Here is a 21374-nt window from a genome sequence, read left to right on the forward strand (position 1 = left end):
TTCAGTCACGACAGGCTAATTACTCTAAGTAAGCTAGCCACATCACAAATTAAGGGCAGGGAATCAAATTGGTACCATATAATGACCCAGAAATTAACCATATTCAGGATGGGTCATTTAAAAATTTGAAGTTCATTATAACAGACTAGGTTTGACTCACCAATTCTGATAATTTTATTATAAAAATCAAATATGTATTCTAGATTAAAATGAAGATGGATGGGTCAAGAGTGAACAAAAACATGAAGCATTAAAAAATTTAAATTTATTATGGCATTATAAATCATAAAGTCATAAAGATTAGCCTAGTTAACATTTTCATACAAAATTATAAATAAACTTCGACTCATTAGAACATATTAGTGGTAAATGATTATCATCACAAAGCGCTTCCAGAATTAAATTGCAAGACCAAATACAGAAACAATGCAATACATGGTCTTATTTTCCCATCTCACAGTACATGTGCCATCAGTTTTGTTGTCCCAAAAACATGAGCTGGCGGAATGAAGGCCGGCACCATTCTTTTGCATAATTGTGCATGTCACTGAAATAGAAAAATAATTTTATACGTGCTTGCTATCATACTCATGTAAATTTTAAACTGTGCCTTATTAATTACATAGCTGGTCAAGTGAGATTGAATTTGATCCCTAATACTTTTTTGCTATAAACAAGCAGAACTTTGTAAAATAAAAAAATAACAATACGTATAAAACTCGAGCAAGGCATCCACAGTGAAATTATTAAAACCTTCCCTCAGATTTCAGGTTTTTGAGGGGGGTTGCTAAGCAGGGTTGGCAATCGAAACAAAGCAACAGTCAATACTGGTAAAATTTCAATAGTTTTGTTCTTGGGAGCAAAATGCAGAAACGAAACGATAAAGAAAAAAACCAGGGGAGCTTAACTAAGGGTCGAAATGAAATTGGGAGTAAAAACTATTTATGGTCAAAACTAAACTAAGTCTCTGGGACAAAACCAAACACAGATTATGTTTTGCACCGGAGGCACCACGAGCTTCACCTTCAAACAGTTTAGTTTTGACCCACACCGAGTATGAAGTATGGTTGAATGGAGTCGAGGTTCGCCCTACCACCTCTATAACCTCTCTACATTCTGTCATGAAATGGGTCTCAACAATTCCCTCTTTTCCTCCTCCACTCAACTTCTGGGATTGAAACTTAACTATGAGCAGTGGAGTTTCGATTCATTTAGTTTCATTCCCAGGAGTAAGGTTGTAAATGTTATGCACAGGGTTACCACTCTAACTAAATTATAAAATTCACGGTTTCTTTTTCCAGGTTTTCATGGTCTAAATATCATCAAATTCATTGTCTGTTGATAAGCCATTTTAGGCAGAATTATTGATGACGTAACAATCACCGCCCGAACGTTGACTAAAAATTTATCAACTGCGACAGGCGCCGTGAATTCAAACGTAGCAATTAAAGTGCCATTTCTCATGACGTCACCTATCGATATCAAAATTTAGGTGAAGCTTGAGGTTGTGTGGCAAAATGGAGGGAGCAGTGAGGTAGGGAAGTAAAGAAGTGTCTGATTTTTCGCCAGGGTTAATGAACACACTGTTTGCCAGTCCTCCAATCACAGGCTCAAGATCTACGTGTCGTCATGGCACAAGGACCAATAATTGCACTTCGAATATACGTGTGGAGATAAATGTGAGGACAGTGTCTGTATGCGGCTCGGCCTTGAAACAATATTGAAATATCTTTTTTTTTCTTTTGATCTGTCAATTGTAGTTCTTTTTCTATAAGTTTGATAGATTTTTAAGGTTTTATGATGAAATTCATGGCTATTTCCAGGTTTTTTCACGGTAGTATGCAGCAGAAGAGAAGAAGTCAAGACCAACATTAAAATAGGGAGGCAAAAACTGATAGAAGTGGATGAATTCTGTTATTTGGGAAGCAAGATAACTAGTGACGGGAGAAGCAAGAAATAAATTATCAGCAGAATAGCCCAGGCGAAGAGAGCATTCCACCAAAAGAGAGACCTGCTTACAGCGGGAAACTTAAATATGGATGTAAAGAAACAATTTATAAGAACCTACATCTGGAGTATGCTCCTATACGGAAGTGAGGCATGGACAATGACCGCAGCGGAGAAAGCAAGGATAGAGGCCTTTGAAATGTGGTGCTACAGAAGAATGATGAAAATCAAATGGATCGACCGAGTTAGTAACGAGGAAGTCCTAAGAAGGGTAGGAGAGAAGAGAAGCCTCATGAAAACCTTAATAAGAAGACGGAACAACCTTATAGGCCACATCTTGAGACATGATGGCCTGATGAAGACAATCGTCGAAGGACAGGTGGAAGGCAAGAATGGAAAAGGAAGACCTCGAACAAAATATATGGAACAAGTAAAGAGAGATGTGAAAGAGAAGAAATACGTAGGAGTGAAAAGATTAGCTGATAGGAGAACTGAGTGGAGAGCTGCATCAAACCAATCCTAGGATTGTTGACCAGTGATGATGATGATGATACGAAATTCACGGCTTATTCACGGTTGAGTGGGAACCCTGTATGCATGAATTTTTCTGCTTTGATTGACACCCTTGGGTACTAATTGTACGTAGAGGGTTTTTAAACTAATTTTAAAACTTTTCATAATCTAAATAACTTTATTATGCTAAGAAATTCCTGGTTTTCCAGGGAAATTTTACAAAATTCCAGTTTTCCAACATTTAATTTATATTACATTTATGCATTTAAAAGGACAAGGAATACGTTAGTTGGCACACATTGAATGCAAATTTTTTCGCACATCAATGCAAGCCAAGAAGCTGCTTTGACCTCGTAAGTAGATGTTGATGTCACCTGGAATTCTAGTCTTCGTGTTTTTGAATCTTACTTGAGACATGAGTGCTAGAAATTTCTACTAAATAATTCTACTAAGCCACTGCACTTAAAATTCAGAAAAACACGCATTAGGACAGAAAATGGGTGCTGAACTGGAAAAACTTTATGTGAAATGAATTGAACTTTAAGATTTTGAAATTCTCGGTCACAGCAAAAATTCATGAATAATTCATGCATAACTTCAGGGGCTAAAAATTCATGCGCAATTCCATATTTTTCCAGTCTCTCGACACGCTGGTTTTAACCCTTTCGAGACGGTGGAGTTCTCGCCTTATCATGACTGCTGTACTGAGCCCTGAGAGACTCTTCCGTCCCCTCCGAAAGGAGCATTTTCACAGGGCATTCGTTAAGAAGGTTGTCGCGGATAATCACACTCTCTCAGCACTAACCTTATTCGATCATTCCTAGCGGAGACTCTGCATTATCTCGAACTCCGAGGGTAATTGGGCTTCCTCCTTTCAAGGTTTATAACCCTACAAGGGGCATTGGGCTCACGGTCAATAATTCTTTGTTTATATGAATTAGCTATGTGGATAATAGGGTGGTTTCCTATTATTTTTTATTGCCTAAATTGAAAGATTATTACTCCTGGAGTACGTATTTCCCGCTTTTATATTTTTTAATGACAATATCTATTTTTTGCGATTAAACGAAAAGTGAAAAATTTCAAGCATGCGAAAACACGATAGCTAAGTAGGAATGATGGGAAAAGTCCGTGTGATGTATTTCTGGTTCCCCCTGCCGCCTTGTGAGGTGACCTTGGGGCGAGGCTTGAGCGCTGATTCGACGCAGGCTGCTAGCAGGTAGCTGAGTACCCTGCTAGCTGGTCTGCTTGGCTTAAATAAGGATTATTAATACCACATCAAACGAAGAAAACTTACCGACCATAGCCAGTTTTAATATGTGATTATTAAGGCATGTTTCCCTGAGCTCTGTGCCTCATGCATGCATTGGTAATCTCAGACGATGTAAAACTCCTATCTATTCGTATAGAAACTAGGTCCCTGTGACGTCACGTGGTGCGGAATCGCATTGGCGCCAATCTGGCCTTTTTCAAATGAGGTTAAAATTGACCATTGCCATTCATCTAAACTGGGATTGCTAAAACCAAATAATTTGTATATTATGAATACACTAAAAGGTGTGTAAGGAATCGCAATCAATACATTTAATTTTCTTTGATGAAGGAAACTACCCTATTGTTGCTTGAACGTAAATTGCAGACTTTGAATTGAATTTCTCATTTTATTCTGAGAACTGTCAAATTTTGAACGAAGCTCAAATATCAATATTTTATGCAGCATTTATTTAGCATAAGCATTTAATACACCAACAATTTCCACGTTGATGTTTATACTGATATCGAGATATTAGTTATATTTATTGTAGAATATTCTTAAAAATTGTAAATGCTGCTCAAAATACAAATCAATTCCTAGTTTATTTTTTTGAGAAAAAGAATATAATGCTGATGAAAGGTGCCGTCTCATTTAATGTCATATGTAAACTTAGTCAGCACTCACTGCTAGCAACTGCAAGCTTTGTGTATAGTACTCGCTTTGTGAAATTTTTCATTTCTTGGTATTTCGAACCTTGATCAGTAAACATTATGTTTAGTATTAATGCTAAACTGCACTGTGAGAAGCCCAGATTAAGAAAAGAGACGCATGAATCACATGATCATTTTCAGCTTTTTGCATTTTGAGCTACTTCCAAAGCAAATGGCAAAAATAAAATGAAAAAAAAAAATGATCACATAATTCAGTCCCTTAAAATCATTTTCAGTGATGGGCCTTACCATAGCTTTTCCCATCATTCAGCACATAGCTTTTCTTATCACTGAAACCATGGCTGATATCGATTTTTCACCAATCAAAAAGCATGGCAGAGTTGCAGGATTGTAATGTCACAGTTGGTTTTCAATAGAATGAGTGTGTTAACCTTTTCCCTACGCAGGGCGTGATTTCACGGTCTGAATTTTCCGATGCTAAAGGATGAAGGCTGGGTTTTCATGGCTTGAATTTTTCGAAACAAAAGGCCAAAGGCCGTGTTTTCACGGTTTCGCGGTCAAGCATGCCAAGTGGGTCCCAACTGCCATTAGGGTCCCTCGGTGCGAGAGGTCCGACCCTTTCCTATTGTCCGCGTGGGGATTATCTCGGCTCATTCCGGCACTTAGTGACCCACTCAAGGAAGGTGCTCATGGTCACTTATTTGTTTATAAGGTGGAATAACAAAAAACGTAAATGTTGCATTTTTTTAAAATCAATGCCAAAAATTACATTCTGGATGTTTTGCTGATCGGTTCCAAATTTTAAACGGAACTCTAGCGTTCATATTAACGGAGTTAATCATCACCTAGAACAAATTTAGGAGACGCTAAGGTTAGATGTTTAGTTGTTATTTTTAAAACTTACTAGCAAATTTATAGGAGCGATATTGTAATGATTTACATCTAAAGATATACGTTACTCTGTTTGCCACATTTTAAGTGTACATTTGCGGTGAAATTCAATAAAATATCCGATTTAACTCCAATGAAAAAAGCCCTCGTAATGTAATAAAATATGATTCTCTCAGTTCTTTGTCGAAATTACAGCAACTATTTTTAATAACCTCTCATCAAACTTTGAATACAAACGTATTATAAATTAATTTCGCTATAAATACTAATTAATGCATATCCTAAAAATTCTTAAATTTAATGTACATATAAGGAATGTTTTACGTAGACACATGTTGTGAGAAGCATTCCATACCATTGCAGGAAAGAGCACTGCTCTACCCAGGTAATTACTCTCATACCTTGGTTCTCTGGTCAGGTTACACTTAGGTGGTCTGCCCTGTACACTAGGGCGGATCGCAAAAATCGATTTTTTTCAAATCCATCTGGCCCAATTAAAAAAAGTTGTGGGACCGATCCAAAATAAGGCCTGAAAAATTTGAGACCTCTACGTGAACCCCTGACCCTCGCTCAAATGCAATTTAGGGGGGAAGGTCAAAATTCGAAAAATATAAAATTTTATGGTCATTCCCTATAGATTTTGCCGAATTACTGCCCTCCTAGGGCAAAAATTTCGTGCATTTTTACGTATCTACCACCGTTTAGCCACTAAATGCCTAATTTGAGTCCGCGCCCGCGAAGAAAATATTACAACGCCCGCGCAGCGCTGCGGATATAAGAGCTGCTAGCCGATCCCGTCCCCTCCCCGCTCGCTTCTCCCCCTCCCATGCCTCGAATGCAGCAAAATTCATCTCGCGTGTGCTGCTAGGAGGGCGTTTATCTTTGATAATATAAATCGGAAGATGGTAGAAGGTAAAAAACGGTGCGCAGTGAGACGACTTGTCCCTTATTTGGCGCCTCGTCGGCGTTAAAAAAATCGATGTTACCAACTTTTAGAGAAGTGATGAAATATTTTTAGATCTGCGAACGCAGGAAAGGAGCCTGTGGTCTACGAAGAGGCCTCTCGAGTGGCTATAAAGGTGTGCGAACTATGGTGACGCGCTTCTCTTCCATTGTGAATGTGACTAAATGGATTTAACGATACCACAGGAAGTACTATAACTTACGGAAAATTAGAATAGGCCAAAAGTGGGGTTTTATTGAAGTATAAAACTCAAACAATTTTAAAGGAACATTTTTAATTATGCGATATTTTTGCGTGTAAGTGCAAGGAGGAGCATAAGTTTCCCCCAATGAAGTAGTTTGTAAGACAAGCTGACTAAAAGAAAGATAATGGCTGCTTGATTGAATCCTAAAGGAACTCGACAACTGAGGAAAAAATTGGAATAATCGGAGATCGATGAGTCAACATCGTCAATTCGTGTGCGGGAAAATAGTATCAAAAATTTTCTTCATCAATTCATTCGAAGAAAATGAAATTAGCCGATTTGTATCTCTACTTTCCTCGTAAAATAAACATTAAGGACTATAAACTCAAATTGGAACTTCTTCGGGGAAAATGCGTCTGCCAACTGTGATAGAGGAATATGCAAGAACCAAGCAACAGCAATGATCGTTCCCGCAACTTTAACCGACGCAAAAGTCATAACTTCGTAAGATACATCAAAGCTAGTGTACCAGAATCACTTACGTACACAGAAAAAGATGCTACCTACTGACAAATCGCTGTCGAGTTTACAAAATTATCCGAATATTAAGAAAATGTTCATCAGATTTAATACAAGCCTATGCTCATCTTCACCAGTGGAAAGACTATTTTCACTTGCTGGGTTTATCCATTCCCCTATGAGGGGAGCTCTGTCAGACAAACTTTTTGAAAAACTTGTATTCCTCAAGGGGAATAATTCATTCATAGAGAGCAACATTTGATAATTTTTATATTGAAAAATCTCAAATGTATATGTGTATGTTCGAATTTTTATGTTTATTTATGTGTTAGAACTTTTTAAAAGATGTCTTAGTTTCCTTACAAGTGTATTTTGTATTTTAAAAAGTATTTAAAATACTATTTTTTATTTTGTATTTCAAATACCGAAGTCCAAGGTACTTGGTATTTTGCATTTCAAATACTCCTCGGCCTGTATTTTGCCCAGCCCTGCCTACTATGGATAAAAAAAGAGAGGTTTCATCAAAGGGCTCCATTTCATTGGAACGAAAGACTATACTCTTGTCTGATAAAAAAAATCAAGAGGACTTATCAATACAAGTTTAGAGGGGAATACGTGGTATTAATTGAAGAAACAGGGTCCCACTTTTGGAGGTTTGCCTCCCCCGTCGGAGGATTATCATAAGTTATAAAATCTGCGATTATCGATTCCTTTCAGAGTGAAAAGTAGATACACAAATAAAAAAGGAGGCATCATCCCTTTGCTATAAGCATAATTCCAACATCCCTTGCAATGAGGGCAAACTCATCTCGGGATTCCCACCGGGTTAATTTTTCTATAATGGCCAACATTTCAATCTCCGACTCGGGGCTCATCCTAAGAGATAAATTTTGTTGAATCCCGAAAAGAGTTTACCCACATCATTCGTCGGGAAAGCATTAAATCCGTATTTCATCCCTTACAGTGGTCTATTTGCTAATTGCACTATGCTGACTTGGGTTTGCGACATAAACATTGGGAGGGTAATCTAGGGACCCAATTTGCGTTGCTGCAAGGATGCGTTTGGCGACAAATCCGAGATTCTTTTAATTGCTGGATTTTAATATCGACGTAAAGGACTACACGCTGATGATATATTGGAGAAAGACTCCGGTTCCTTCGGCTATATCTGAGATTAGCGCTGTGGAAATTAAAAATCTATTAGTGAACGTTCAAATTTGTAGTTAAATATTCTTTTTATTATACATGCGGACGAGATATTCGTGAAAGAATTCACCAAAACTTTGTTGAAAGCAGCGAAAGACGAGGAAAGACACTGATATAAGAAATACCGACTGGAAAGCAGATGATTGAGTCATTCTTTTGTGATTGTTCCTCACCGGACGATGCTGAAATATCAAATATTAGTAAGACTAACGAAGAACGACGCACTTGGTGTGAATTTTGGTGCATTTGGGGCGTGGAAGAGGCGAGCGGGGAGGGGACGCGAGCGGCCTTCACCCAAAATCCATTTAGACACAGCTGTCGGACAATACCGGAATAGAAGTGCATATCCTAAGATCCCACACCTTCATAGCCACTCGATAGGCGTCTTCATAGACCGCAGGCTCCTTTCCTGCGTTCGCAGATCTAAAAATATTTCATCACTTCTCTTAAAGTTGGTAACATCGATTTTTTTAACGCCGACAAGGCGCCAAATAAGGGACAAGTCGTCTCACTACGCACCGTTTTTTACCTTCTACCATCTTCCGATTTATATTATCAAAGATAAACGCCCTCCTAGCAGCACACGCGAGATGAATTTTGCTGCATTCGAGGCATGGGAGGGGGAGAAGCGAGCGGGGAGGGGACGGGATCGGCTAGCAGCTCTTGTATCCGCAACGCTGCGCGGGCGTTGTAATATTTTCTTCGCGGGCGCGGACTCAAATTAGGCATTTAGTGGCTAAACGGTGGTAGATACGTAAAAATGCACGAAATTTTTGCCCTAGAAGGGCAGTAACTCGGCAAAATCTATAGGGAATGACCATAAAATTTTATATTTTTCGAATTTTGACCTTCCCCCCCTAAATTGCATTTGAGCGAGGGTCAGGGGTTCACGTAGAGGTCTCAAATTTTTCAGGCCTTATTTTGGATAGGTCCCACAACTTTTTTTAATTGGGCCAGATGGATTTGAAAAAAATCGATTTTTGCGATCCGCCCTACTGTACACCTCACAGGCTTACTTCGGGACACATTAGTGCATTAATGTTTTCTTGGAAAAACTTATTACACACCAACTGGCACATCTAAGAGTAGATTGGTGCAAGTAGCCTCCTACTTAAATTTGTGGAAGAAAATAACCTCACTCTTCTTGGAATAACTCATTTTCTTTTCAAAAATTCCTTGACGTGTATTCAAATATAGCCGTTAACTCTCTGTTCGCATTCCGCAACCTATACAAGGGATGGTTTCTGTAAAACCCTGCTGTGCGATGCAGCCCATACCATGAATGGAAAGAGAACTGCTCTACCCAGGTAATTACTTTCATATCTTGGTTCTATGGTCAGGATCCATTAAGGTGATCTGCCCTGTGCACCTCACGGGCTTACTTCGGGACACATTAGCGCATTAATGTTTTCTTGGAAAAACTTATACCCCCCAACTGGCACACCCAAGAGTATATTGGTGCAAGTATCCTCCTACTGAAATATGTATGTGGAAGATGATAACCTCACTCTTCTCGGAATAGCTCATTTTCTTTTCAAAATTTTCTTGGCGTGTATTCAAATTTAACCGTAAATGTTCTGTACGCATTCCTTTTCCCACTCCTGCAAGGATTGTCTTTCAAATGATGTTTCGGTGGAATTACATTTTTTCTTGGAATTATACAGCCAGGATTTTTTTCTTGAAGTGCCTTTCGATGGTTCCTTAGAGCTTTCGTTAGTTTTGCATACGTTCTTGACGTGTTCAGAGTTACTTGGACGAGTGGAGCACTGGGCAAATTTGTTGGACGGGAATTTCCTTGCACTGGGAAAATGTCCAGGCTAATTACCGATCAATCAATCCTGGAAATACTCACCAGAAATGATAATGAAGACGAGGATAGTGACTCTAGAAACAGTGTTTTGTATTTTTTCTTATTTCGTGCGTAATATGAATTTATATTTATCTAAGTGAAATTGCTTTATAAATATAATTTTGCAATTTCAAACAACAAATTTGTTTGATTCAAGTAGTTTTATGAGAAAATTTCTTCTAAAAAAATTCAAAATGTTTCATTCCCATGTTTTCAGACAGCTCGTGGAGAGCAGACGCGAATGAGGAGTGTAGATTTGGGCATCATGGATATAAAATATGTTAATATCATAAATCGTAAATACCTAGAAGTATGCTAGGAACATTGAAAGATTTCATTCCCTTTATAGTATTTTTTGGTCTATGTAATGCCCTTTTGCTGAAAACCCTAAAAATAACCGTAGAACTTCGTTTAAAAGTTCTATAGGCATTGCAAAATGAAAGGTTTACATTGATGAACTGACATTTAATGCAATAGTAACAATTAAAAAAAATTAAAATCGAACTAGTAACAATAAACTGACCGCAAAAGTACGCCGTGATGGGCTGCCTTCGAGAAAAGGGTCGAGGATTATATTTGCCCAGTTGCCGAGGAAAGGGTCCGGCACCCCGCTAGAAAAGGTCATTAAGTGGAGGGAGCGACTACCTGGACGATTCCTTACCGAGAAACAACTTCGTCCAGGGCGAAAAAGAAATGCTCAAAGCCTTCGTACAGCCAAAAGCAACTTCCCGTGAAGGAGCCCGGCGCGAAAGGGTTAACATTGAGCTCAACCATGGCCTCCTTTAACACTAGAACTACCGATGGAGTCATTTTGACTCCTCGCGATTTTTATTTCTCTGCCCCGACTAAAATTTTCCGAATCCTGGCCTGAAATTCCTTGACTTATATTCATTTTTGACACAAAATAAGGCTTTGAGATCAAAATAGTTCTAGAAAGTTAAATAGTACACATTTTTCAAAATTTACCTTCGACTACCAAAGGGAGTCATTTTGACTCCTTAATGTATTTTGCTTGTGTTTTCGCCAAATATTAATATTTCTTTATAGTAATATTCCAAGAGGTTATTTCTTCTTATGTTTATAATTAATTTAAATCAATCGATGGCTTAAATATATAATTATTTCGCTTTTAGGCTAATATTTGCGAGACTTTGAAGGCATTTCTAATTTTACAGGTCCGTGTTTGGAACTACAAACCATATGAATGTCCTGATATCATTTTATCTTGCGATAAAGTGGTGAATATGCCATTCATATTGAGCATTTTCAAATTCATGTGTTTAGAAGTCGTCGTGTCTGCCCCTCCTTCCTTACCCCTCCTTTCTCCCCGCCTGTCAGACTCGCTGCAGCACAATGCTGTATACACAGCATTGTGCTGCAGCGTTTTTACTTCGGCCTTGACTGCGTGGAAGTTGATTTTCAAGCCTGAAAAAGTACCTTTGTATCCTTCCATTGATATACTGATGAACCAGGAAAATATAACAGTAGAATGAAATAAAGTTACCTTCCTAGCATTGTCGGCTCTGACAGCGCTGGCTGTCATATGCCGCACAGGAACACCGTGTGCTGTCCTTTGCATTAGTGAATCCAGTGAACTCTCGAGTGGACGGCAGAACTCTTGTGAAGTAAGGCTTTCATTTTTCCTGACTGGCAATATGACTAGAAGAAGTAGGCTAAAGCATGAATAAGTCCTTTCTGTGTTGCATTCTATACCAGAGTGAATCGGAATGCCAAAAGGAAGATCATTTCGTCTCTGACGAAGTCGAAGATTTTATTCCTCAAAACGATTCTAGCTAGGCAAAAGATATGCTGTAATTTACATTTACTTCCCCTTTCCTAAGGAGTTACAAAATATCTACGATTATTTATCGATTCGTTAATACTGACTCACATAAAGCGATGTAAAATTGTGGAAGCACGCAGGCTAAATTATGAAGATTTTATCCTTTCCGATGAGGTGCTAGATGCATGTATAGCCATATTTTATACCCGCGGAATATCAGGTACAAATGATCTCTCTATTGCAAGTATTTGGTCAAATGACTGGGGAATACCATTTTCTAAAATGAACGACTAGGAACCGGTTTATATAAATTTTGCATTACAGGCATCCCCCGAGTTACGTAAGAGATGCGTTCCGGCAGACTATGCGTAAGTCGAAATTTACGTAAGTCGAACCTTTGCGTTGGCGCTTCAGAGATTGCTGTATAACAAGTTGTATCGTACAGGAATGAGCGCAACCACATCCATCGCTACAACTGCAAATTTTCACGTTGATTGCTGACTTGGGATTTATAAGCGATTTTTCTACAGAAATTAATGAAATTTCCTTCGAGGAATGACAAAAATGGGTCACTTTGTTATTTTTAGCACGTAAAAAACTCTATAACTATTCGATATTTTTTCTACCATAGGTTGTACGAGCGAATATCTACTTCTTCGCGCTCGCATTCGAAAATTAACGTAATCATTTGAAATACGGTTATCGCTTACGTAAGTACGGATTTACGTAAGTCAAGACATACGTAACTCGGCGGATGCCTGTATCTAAGATTTGATGAGAAAATTAATCGATTCCAGCGGCTCAAAACTGTTAAGTTTGCCTTATTTTCAATAGTTTAGGATAGATTCACAGATAATTACAATGCTTGTTACAAACCTGGTCCGTAAATCACGGTTGATGAACAAATTTTCCCCAGTAAAGTCAGGTGTATTTCACTCAGTACATTCCTTCTAAGCCGGAAAAATACGGCCATGAATATTGGCTAGCTGTTGACAAGGATAGCAAATATCTTGCAAATGCCTTTACTTATGATGGAAAAGATAATTCACCTCATGCAGATTGCCGTTTAGAAGTACTGAAATTAATGCAACCGTTTCTGAAAAAGGGCGAAATATTACTGTAGATAGTTACATTACCTCAGTCCAACTCGCTGAACAGCAAAAAAGCTAGGGTACTAGCATTGTGGGAAAGGTAAATAAATAGAAGAGAAATACCAAAAGAGATGAAATCGCAAATATACCACAAGAACATATACTCAGCGATGGCCTATCCACTCGTTGGCAACTTAGCAGGTATTCATGGATAGTGTACAAGGAGACTACCTAAAACATTTCGCGCAAGTCGCTTTAGGAAAAGCTCGATACAGAGTTGGCTGATACTCATGTTTCTGCAAAAAAAAAAATTTCCAGGAAAAACCAAAGTGCAAAAAGAATCGATCAGTTGGGAATTGTATGACCTGCCAAAAATCTTTGAAAAAGCAATTAAAATGAACGACAATGCTTGAACTGTAAAGCGCCTTAGCCAAATGCGTGGCTTATCAAATGCATTTTTTTTGCTTTATTTAATTATCTTCCCAACTTCCATGTAGCCATGGTAATATTTTTGATCATTTAAAACATGATGATAAAATGTGTTGAAATGTCTATGTGTGCTGTTTTATCTATTCCTCTGTGAAAATTCTATTAAAACAACATAACATGTGGGAAAAAGAAATTTCAAAGCAATACTGTCGAATCTCGTATTTTAAAAAAATATAATTTTTTGTTAAAAACACGTCTTAAATATTGCAAAAATAGACAAAAATGATAAACTAAAGCAATGTATCAATAAAAACAGAGATAAACTGGAAAAATAAACAATTATAAGGTAGGAGTCGAAATGACTCCATTTGGTAGTTCTAGGAGGGATGTCAAGTCCGGTATTCCTAGTGTTAATACAGGCCAGAACATGGAAATTTGGCAACATTGGGTAGTAATCCTATTGTGTGTGTTTGAAGGCATGGCGATATGTGAGCGAAGTGTGTTCGTTTGACCATAAAGGCATTTAATCTCCAGTTAAAAGGCAGAATTGAACTATTTTTTTGGATATTAACCCTTGAGCAGGTGCACTGGCAAATAAAGTATGCCAATCTTCAAAAACCAAGGATTTTAACATTTTAGATACATTCTGGGATAAAATGATCCTGTGCATTCTTACAATTTACTTTGACTGTCTATAGTGTGAGTTTTCAAAGCTCAAAGTATTGTAGCTAATTTATTTTTAGATTGGCAAGATGAACCGACATCCGTGGCATACAAAGTATGCCGTGCGACCAGGCGTGTACCTCGTGCTTTGCTTTACTTGAATGTGAAAACTTTGACTGTCAATAGCATGAGTTATCAAACGAAGGAAACTTTCCAACCTTAGCCAAGTTTAATGGGTGATTATTAATAGATGTTTCCCTGAGCTCTGTGCCTCATGTATGCATTGGTAATCTCAGACTATGTAAAACTTCCATCTAATTGTATAGAATCTAGGTCCCTGTGACGTCACGTGGAGTGGTATCGCATGGCCGCCAATCTGGCCTTTTTAAAATGAGGTTAAAATTTACCACTAAAATTCGTCTAAACTAGTATTTCTAAAACCAAATAATTTTTATATTATGAATACACTAATGGTGGTTAATGAATGGCAATCAATGCCTTTCATTTTCTTTGATGAAGGAAACTACCCTATAAGTAGTAGTTGGCCTGCCAAATGCTGTTGAAGTTCCAAAAAATCACTAATTGCTTTTCGACAATTTTTTACAACTCATTTTCCACTATTCAAATAGGGGGCTAAACAGGGGCAAAAAATCCCATTTCTTTTATCAGAAATGGGATTTTTTGCCCCTGGTACTGAGAGAGAAAAGAGAATCAAATATGGCCCTCTTCACAGCCTCTTATGATTATATGATTGACAATAAGAATGAATTATTCTTTTTCCCTCAGCAAGATAATTAAGAAATAACTGTAGGGACAAATTTCTCTACATTGGACCCATTTGTAAATTTGAAGTTACAATTGCATCAACCATCAGTCAGGTAGATTTTCGTTTAAAAAACTGTTTTATGCCTCCTCAAGAAAGAAGAAGAAAGTGATGGTGCAACTACACTTATAATCATTAAAATGTGCCATGTATGTGATATGACAGAATAAATAGTTAGCAAAGTTCAGTTTGGAAAGACAAGGTTGGCCACAATATTGTTCATGAAGAAAAAATTCACTATGAAGATGCCAAATTTGTAGCAGCCAGACGATCTGTGAATGTCTTAAGTGCATTATTAATTTACATACTGATAGGTTTTATGAATAAAATTAGTTAAATCAATATTTTGAGTAAATTATATATTTGTGTTACAATAAAAAAATTCTTTGCCAACATAAAAGAGTTCCGAAAAAAAGGGATATCGACTAATTTGATCTGGGGAACTCCCAACATCGCATACACGCAATGTTTCACCAACGGCAAACTAAATGCAATAAAAATCAATAATTTCCCTTATTTGTGTCACTTTTATCGCTAATCCATCAAAACATTTGAAATTTATTAACATGCTTGGGATTTAATGGTTAAGGTACACATAATAGGGTTGCTCTTGTACATTAAAGCAGTGGGATTCATGGTGTACTCTTTGCATTTTTGTAAGATAGCCTTGCAAATTTTAACAAAATTTAGAGACAATGTTTTGTATTAAAAACCTATTTCGAGCAAAAATAATACAAACATATTGTTACGACTTGAGAGCTCACACGACTTGAATCACATTTCGTCACCAATAAATTGATTAACATAAATTGTCGCTAAATGGTACATTCCATACCATGTACTTTGCCATTGCTAAACATGATAATTGGACTGAACAACTGTGTTATAACGCTTATGTCACTGTCAATACACAACAGCTCAATCAAAAATGAAGGATGTACTGTCAACCAGATCTATCTAATAACCAGCTAAATCTAAATTGGATTTATTCTGAATTCATGATTTTTCATAAATCATAACCAACCATAAATGCGAGTTATCATAGTTCCGCGAAACTTTGCAACTTACAGCTTACTTACCAGTGGTTACGCCATTCCGGCATAGGTATTTGCATTAATGCACAGTTTGCACTTAATTATACAGGCACAAGCTCTGATATGAGACTGATGGATGCTTACAGAACACGAAGATAGGGGTTTAAAATATCTACATAAACAGTTGAACCTGTACATACCAACATATTTAAATGGCTTCTGCATCTTGGTAATAGATGCTAAACAGGATTCAACCACGGTAGAAGTCCATTGACTAACTTTACTATTTTGATACATATTCGGTCCGATTGTGTTTTCAATTACCTCCTTGATGATATTGCTTACAACGTCCACACGAAACAATGACTGAAACGATTGAAAGTAGGATATTAACACTACATAAATACCGGCCGTAGTACGGTATCACTTTAAATACTTACATCATCGATAAGAGGTCCACTGTCATCTACGTTATTGCCACTCATTTTCGTTTTAGCTTCGATGAAATTAAAACAATCCAAAAGCAACAGAGCCAATGTCTTCGTCACTGTGTCTTTAACGTAATAGCAACGGCGAAAACTTTATTCCTCTAATTTATGAAGAACTAAAATTCGAATTAGTGTTTGCTACAATATTTTACCAAATAAAATATTTACTGTTAAAACCAGACACATTCTAGCACATCACTTACCAGTATAGACATACCGACATCACTATCACTATCTGACAAGAGCATAGTGTACTTCCGGTACTGACATTTGTTTTTCATACCTCGATACCTCTTTTGACTTTTGTAGTGCTGAGGATTATGGGGTTTCCGCTAATGACGCAATATATCCGCCTATCAGCATTCTAGGAAATTAGCGATGAGATAAAACTTGTTAGCTTCTCGTCGTCGTTAGTCGCATGATCCACGTTCTGTTGTAGTTTACGAATACTAGGAACAATGAATTGTTTGCATTTAATCGCTTGCCTGTTATTTCTCAGCGGGTCGCAACATGTGAATGGGTTTCCCCAAGCCTCGTCCAGTGCAATTGGTATGAATTTCAGTTTTGATTCTTTTTGGTATTAATTTCTGTAGGATTAATTTCATAGGAAGGTTGTAAAATCATCTAGTGCTGTTCTATCAAGGACATTGCTGCCTATAAAACCGAATGTGATATTTTCAATAGCGTATTCATTCATATAATTTCATTAATTTGCTTTCCAATGCAAGGCAAACAAATGACATATGTTAGGTCAAGTAAGCAGCATTTGTAATAGCCTTGAGTTGGAATCGGGATGACTGAAATATATTCTTTCAAATTGTTAATGAATGTAGCGGTGTTCGACATTGATGGAATGTCTGCGATTGCAGGAAATCAGCCTTTGGCTGCGGAAGCAACGTCGGCTCCGGCCTCGGAGGCGAAGGAAGTTAATCAGGAGCATGGCCCTATAGGGCTTTCTGCATATAATCCGCTTGTAACACAAGGTTCAAACACCACCCTGAGCCCAAACACGACAACAGAACCTACTACTACCCCTACCACTACTCCTACTGCTCCTACGACTACTGTAAACACTCCTCCAACCACTACGACTACCCCTACCACCACTTCCAGCATACCTCCTACGACCTCCCCTTCAACTACTACCACCACAGTAGCTCCTACCACACCATCGAGCACCACTACTGAAAAGCCCACGACTGTCACAGCTACCTCAACGAAAGCACCACCCACAACATCTACGGCTGCTCCTGAAATTTCTCGTCGTTTCGACGGGCCAAGTTTCATAGGTAAGAGCCATTTCAGTTTTTATCAAGTGACAGTGGCATAACAATGGGGGGATAGATTCCCTCCCCGAAGCCTCAGAGAAGAAAATTATTATGAAAATATTGCCTAGTTTTGATGTATAATGAATCAAATCCTAGCTATCATTATGTAACAACTTCATCTTCTTAAAGTTAAATTTTAAGTACCAAAATGATATAAAATGACATGTCATTTTTCAAAAATTTTCTAAAACCCCGATTGCTTTGGGGAGGGAAGTCGCCCCCTAGGCCCCTCCCCCTCCAAAGCATCTTCCTAGTTACGCCACAGTTAACTGATAATTGTATCCATGGGTTTTTTGTCCTTGGACACCTTTCTTTCGGATCCCACGACGATGTGTTCCTAATCTTGAATTGAATTTGAAGACTCCCTTTGAACTTGAAATCTAGTATACATACTTGCTAGGAAAGCATGAAAACACGTTATTGGCCTAGTTCAAAGCCTTGCTTTAGAGAGTATAGGAAGATGAATGGTTACGGAATATGTATTGATTTTGAGAGAAGCTCTAGAAATAGTGTAACCCTAGGACTTAATATTTTGTGTGATCCACTTTAACTGGCTCTACTGCCCTCATATTTTAATGTGATCGGCTTCCCATGCAAGAGAATGAAGTTTTGTACTTCAACATTGGCATTTAAGCTTGCAGTTACAGGATTCCAGGTGCAGAAGGAAATGATGAATTTGTTGCCTCTGTTTTTGTGCTGTGCAAATACACTCATCTGTGTGAGGATGAACTTTACTTCTTTGGAAACTTAGTTCTAATAGTTACATTGGGTAGTCATATAATATTATGCCTGCGTCCTTTTAATCTGTTGATGGTTTGAATAGTGATAGCTGATTCGGTTGGGCCTTAATTTAGGTTAAAAAATATATATGAAATGGTATGAAATTTTGTGTGTTATTTTTATCCATGATTTAATTCTCTGAAATTTTTATTACAGGTGGGATTGTCTTTGCCCTGGGTTTTACTGCTATTGCATTTGTTGCTTGGAAATTTTACAAAGCTCGCACGGAACGGAATTATCACACTCTGTAGGACTACACACTAATATATAGGGGTTCATTTTCAAGAAATGCTATCTTTATTTGTTGATTTGGTGGACTATATTCAAAAGATTATTGCTAAGAACCCATTTTGTGCTTAGTGTATGGTCAGTGCAGCACTTTTTCACCAGGGGTTTTCATAACACATCAGGTGGAAGCTATTATTTCTTCTCCTGTTGAAGTTCGCCATTTTACGCTCTGGAAGCAGGATCAGTTCCAGTATGAAGATGAGGGCAATTAAAGAAGCGCTTAATTTTTTTTTCAATTTGTTTATATGTGCCTAGTTTTCTGCAGCTACTCGATTTCCAAGTGTTTTTCAGGTAGAGAAAAAGTTATTCAATGGAAAATGAGAGAAAGTGGCACCGATTTTATATTCAGTGTTTTCATGAAACTTCGTGAAACTACAAATAGTGGTGAGTATGCATTGGAGAGGTTAAGTGTAGTTGACTATATTGATTGTAACTACCTATCTCAGGGGAGAAAATGAGTGTCACAAATAATTTTGGGGGAGATGTTCTTAAAAATGTCTTGTTTCTTTACCGTGTCTAACACCTCGTTTCAAGATGGTACATTTTTTTATGAAAACTTATGCTGTTGGTATAGCATGTGTTTATCTTTTATCGTTCATCTCCATGTTTTTTTGGGCGGGAATATGCTGCAATTAAGTTGATGCTCATTTATGAATTGTAAATTAGACAGCTCTAATCACCCACCATGCACAAAAAGATGTTACCAATGATTGATCACTTCTCCTAATTGTATATGTAATAGTATTCTCTACAGTTGCTTTTAATTATTTGATTTTTAAGGCTGAGCATTCTTCTATGCTGCAAAATTTTGAAGTATCTTCACTCTTCAATGAGCTGAAAATAAATTTTCACTGAACAGAAAAAATATCCATTCACTCCTGTTGTTTGGCTTTGTAGCTCAAGTTATTGATGACCAGAGGCTTCTGTACTGTGAACTCAGAAGTTAATGTCATTGGTTCGATCTAATATTTTCTTTGTATTCATCTTAATATTTCAGTAAAAGTGCTGTAATGTAACAGAAAAGAGTTCAATATTTCACTACAACATTTTGTACTTAAGTGCTCACTAGTCTCAACTAAGGCTGTGCAGTGGTGCCGCGATCAATGCCTAAGATCCATTCTTGATTCCCTCTTTTAATAATCTCTCATGGTTATTGAAATTTAATTCTATGCCATAAAAATCATATTTGACCTAAGCTTGTCTGGACAGCTTCGTGATGTTTGCAGTTTGAATCTTGTTACAGTCTACATTGAAACCATTGAAGCTACTTTTATTATAAATACACAAGACCTCAGTATAGGATGTGCAGTAAAAGTTGCAGTGAATATTGTAACTTAATTTCGGCTGTGAAGGCAAAGATTGTTATCTCTATTGTTAATTCATGCTATCTGCAAAGTGGGAGCCCTTTGCCTTTTATGGTATTTATTATTTAAGCCTTTTATTTATGTAGCTTAATAGCCTAAAGGATTTAAAAGGAATGTTTTAGTTTATATTTACTTTGTACCTAGTCTAGTCCTGTTGAGTGTTCTTTTTTGGGATTGCATAGTCATGGAGAAATGTTTTGTTTCATCCTCACTGCAACATCTATTTTTACTATAATTCATACTGTACTCTCTTTCCTTGGAAATTATCATTTGCCTAATATTAAAAGTAGATTGCAGCGTGAATTGGTTATAAGTCCATTTCAACATAGTCAATAGCAGTTCATGCAAGTGTATAGTTACTATGCCAAAAGGTAATGTGTGATCAAGTTTCTAAAATGATGAAACATTTATAATGAAAGATTCCATCCATTTTAAATTTATGATGTCAATTTGGTGTCAATATACATTCCTTATGCTTTTTATTTGAGCTGTAAATTATTGAAAACTTATGTAAAGGCATGCAGTACAACCATATTTTTCAGCAGAAGTGAATAAAGTAACCTTAGATATTTGTACTTGTGTATATTTTGAATTTGGTGTAAGTTGCATTTATGTAAATGTAAATACAAATTAATGTTTGCCTTCATCACTATCTTTAATTAGTTAACTTGAGGCCGTGAGGCTACTCTTTTTTTGCCATGCTTGACCATTTCCCTTTTCATGTTTGTTATTTTTAAACATGCTTTTTGCTTCCTGAAGATATGAAAATTAATATGGCTTAATAGCTGAAACTTACATATCATATATGAGGGGTTGAGAAGCCATGGGGTACAGGTGATTTTTTTCTCAACAGAGTTCGGTAGAGTTAATTTTTAGGAGAAATGAGCAAAAACTTGGTTGCCAAGTGAGTCTCTGTTCTGTGCTGATATCGAGTGGAAAATCAAATGCACTATTAAAAATCTAATTGACCTCATTTGTTTTATACACCCAATTTCTGTACCTAACTGTGTAGAAAAAAGAAATCACTTATACCAGTTGGCTTCTCACCCACTCATATAAATGATGCCCTGCTCCTAAATAATCTCCATATGCATTCTGATTCCATCAGTATCAGATATAGATTAATTTTCAATTGCAAGGTATTATTAGTGGATTGTTCCTAATTATTTTATTTGAGGCGAAATAATAACAAGTTTTACTTTAACATATAAGATTATGTCAGTAAGCACATTTCAATTCTGAAGCAGTATTTTCTAAAGTTCAGCATTGCAGCATCAATTAATTACTTGCCTACCATTGCTCTA

The 21374-nt window shown here is 37.2% G+C and overlaps 2 protein-coding genes across 2 annotated transcripts; one reads left to right on the forward strand and one right to left on the reverse strand.

The window, feature by feature from the left end:
- Positions 1–249: 249 nt before the first annotated feature.
- LOC124164854 (dynein light chain Tctex-type 1) lies at positions 250–16608 on the reverse strand. Its single transcript, XM_046542061.1, has 4 exons — positions 16514–16608; positions 16263–16426; positions 16023–16188; positions 250–547 (listed from the first exon to the last, which is right to left on the reverse strand). Exons 2-4 carry the CDS (start codon positions 16305–16307, stop codon positions 399–401), a joined length of 360 nt encoding a protein of 119 aa, XP_046398017.1. The 5' UTR covers positions 16308–16426; positions 16514–16608; the 3' UTR covers positions 250–398.
- A 48-nt stretch (positions 16609–16656) lies between these two features.
- On the forward strand, positions 16657–20645 carry LOC124164853 (integumentary mucin C.1-like). The gene is made up of 3 exons (XM_046542060.1): positions 16657–16859; positions 17180–17599; positions 18575–20645. Exons 1-3 carry the CDS (start codon positions 16769–16771, stop codon positions 18667–18669), a joined length of 606 nt encoding a protein of 201 aa, XP_046398016.1. The 5' UTR covers positions 16657–16768; the 3' UTR covers positions 18670–20645.
- The last annotated feature ends 729 nt before the right edge of the window (positions 20646–21374 follow it).

Source organism: Ischnura elegans, chromosome 9, assembly GCF_921293095.1.
Source record: "Ischnura elegans chromosome 9, ioIscEleg1.1, whole genome shotgun sequence".
In the NCBI taxonomy this organism is placed as follows: domain Eukaryota; kingdom Metazoa; phylum Arthropoda; class Insecta; order Odonata; family Coenagrionidae; genus Ischnura; species Ischnura elegans.

Excerpts from the sequence above, each read along its gene's own strand:
- LOC124164854 (XM_046542061.1), bottom strand. The coding sequence starts at position 16,307 with ATGAGTGGCAATAACGTAGATGACAGTGGACCTCTTATCGATGAT. Across the intron at positions 16,189-16,262 it reads GTGGACCTCTTATCGATGAT|TCATTGTTTCGTGTGGACGT; the intron begins GTAAGTATTTAA and ends CAATCGTTTCAG. Across the intron at positions 548-16,022 it reads GAAGCCATTTAAATATGTTG|TGACATGCACAATTATGCAA; the intron begins GTATGTACAGGT and ends TTTCTATTTCAG.
- LOC124164853 (XM_046542060.1), top strand. The coding sequence starts at position 16,769 with ATGAATTGTTTGCATTTAATCGCTTGCCTGTTATTTCTCAGCGGGTCG. Across the intron at positions 16,860-17,179 it reads AGCCTCGTCCAGTGCAATTG|GAAATCAGCCTTTGGCTGCG; the intron begins GTATGAATTTCA and ends CTGCGATTGCAG. Across the intron at positions 17,600-18,574 it reads CGACGGGCCAAGTTTCATAG|GTGGGATTGTCTTTGCCCTG; the intron begins GTAAGAGCCATT and ends TTTTTATTACAG.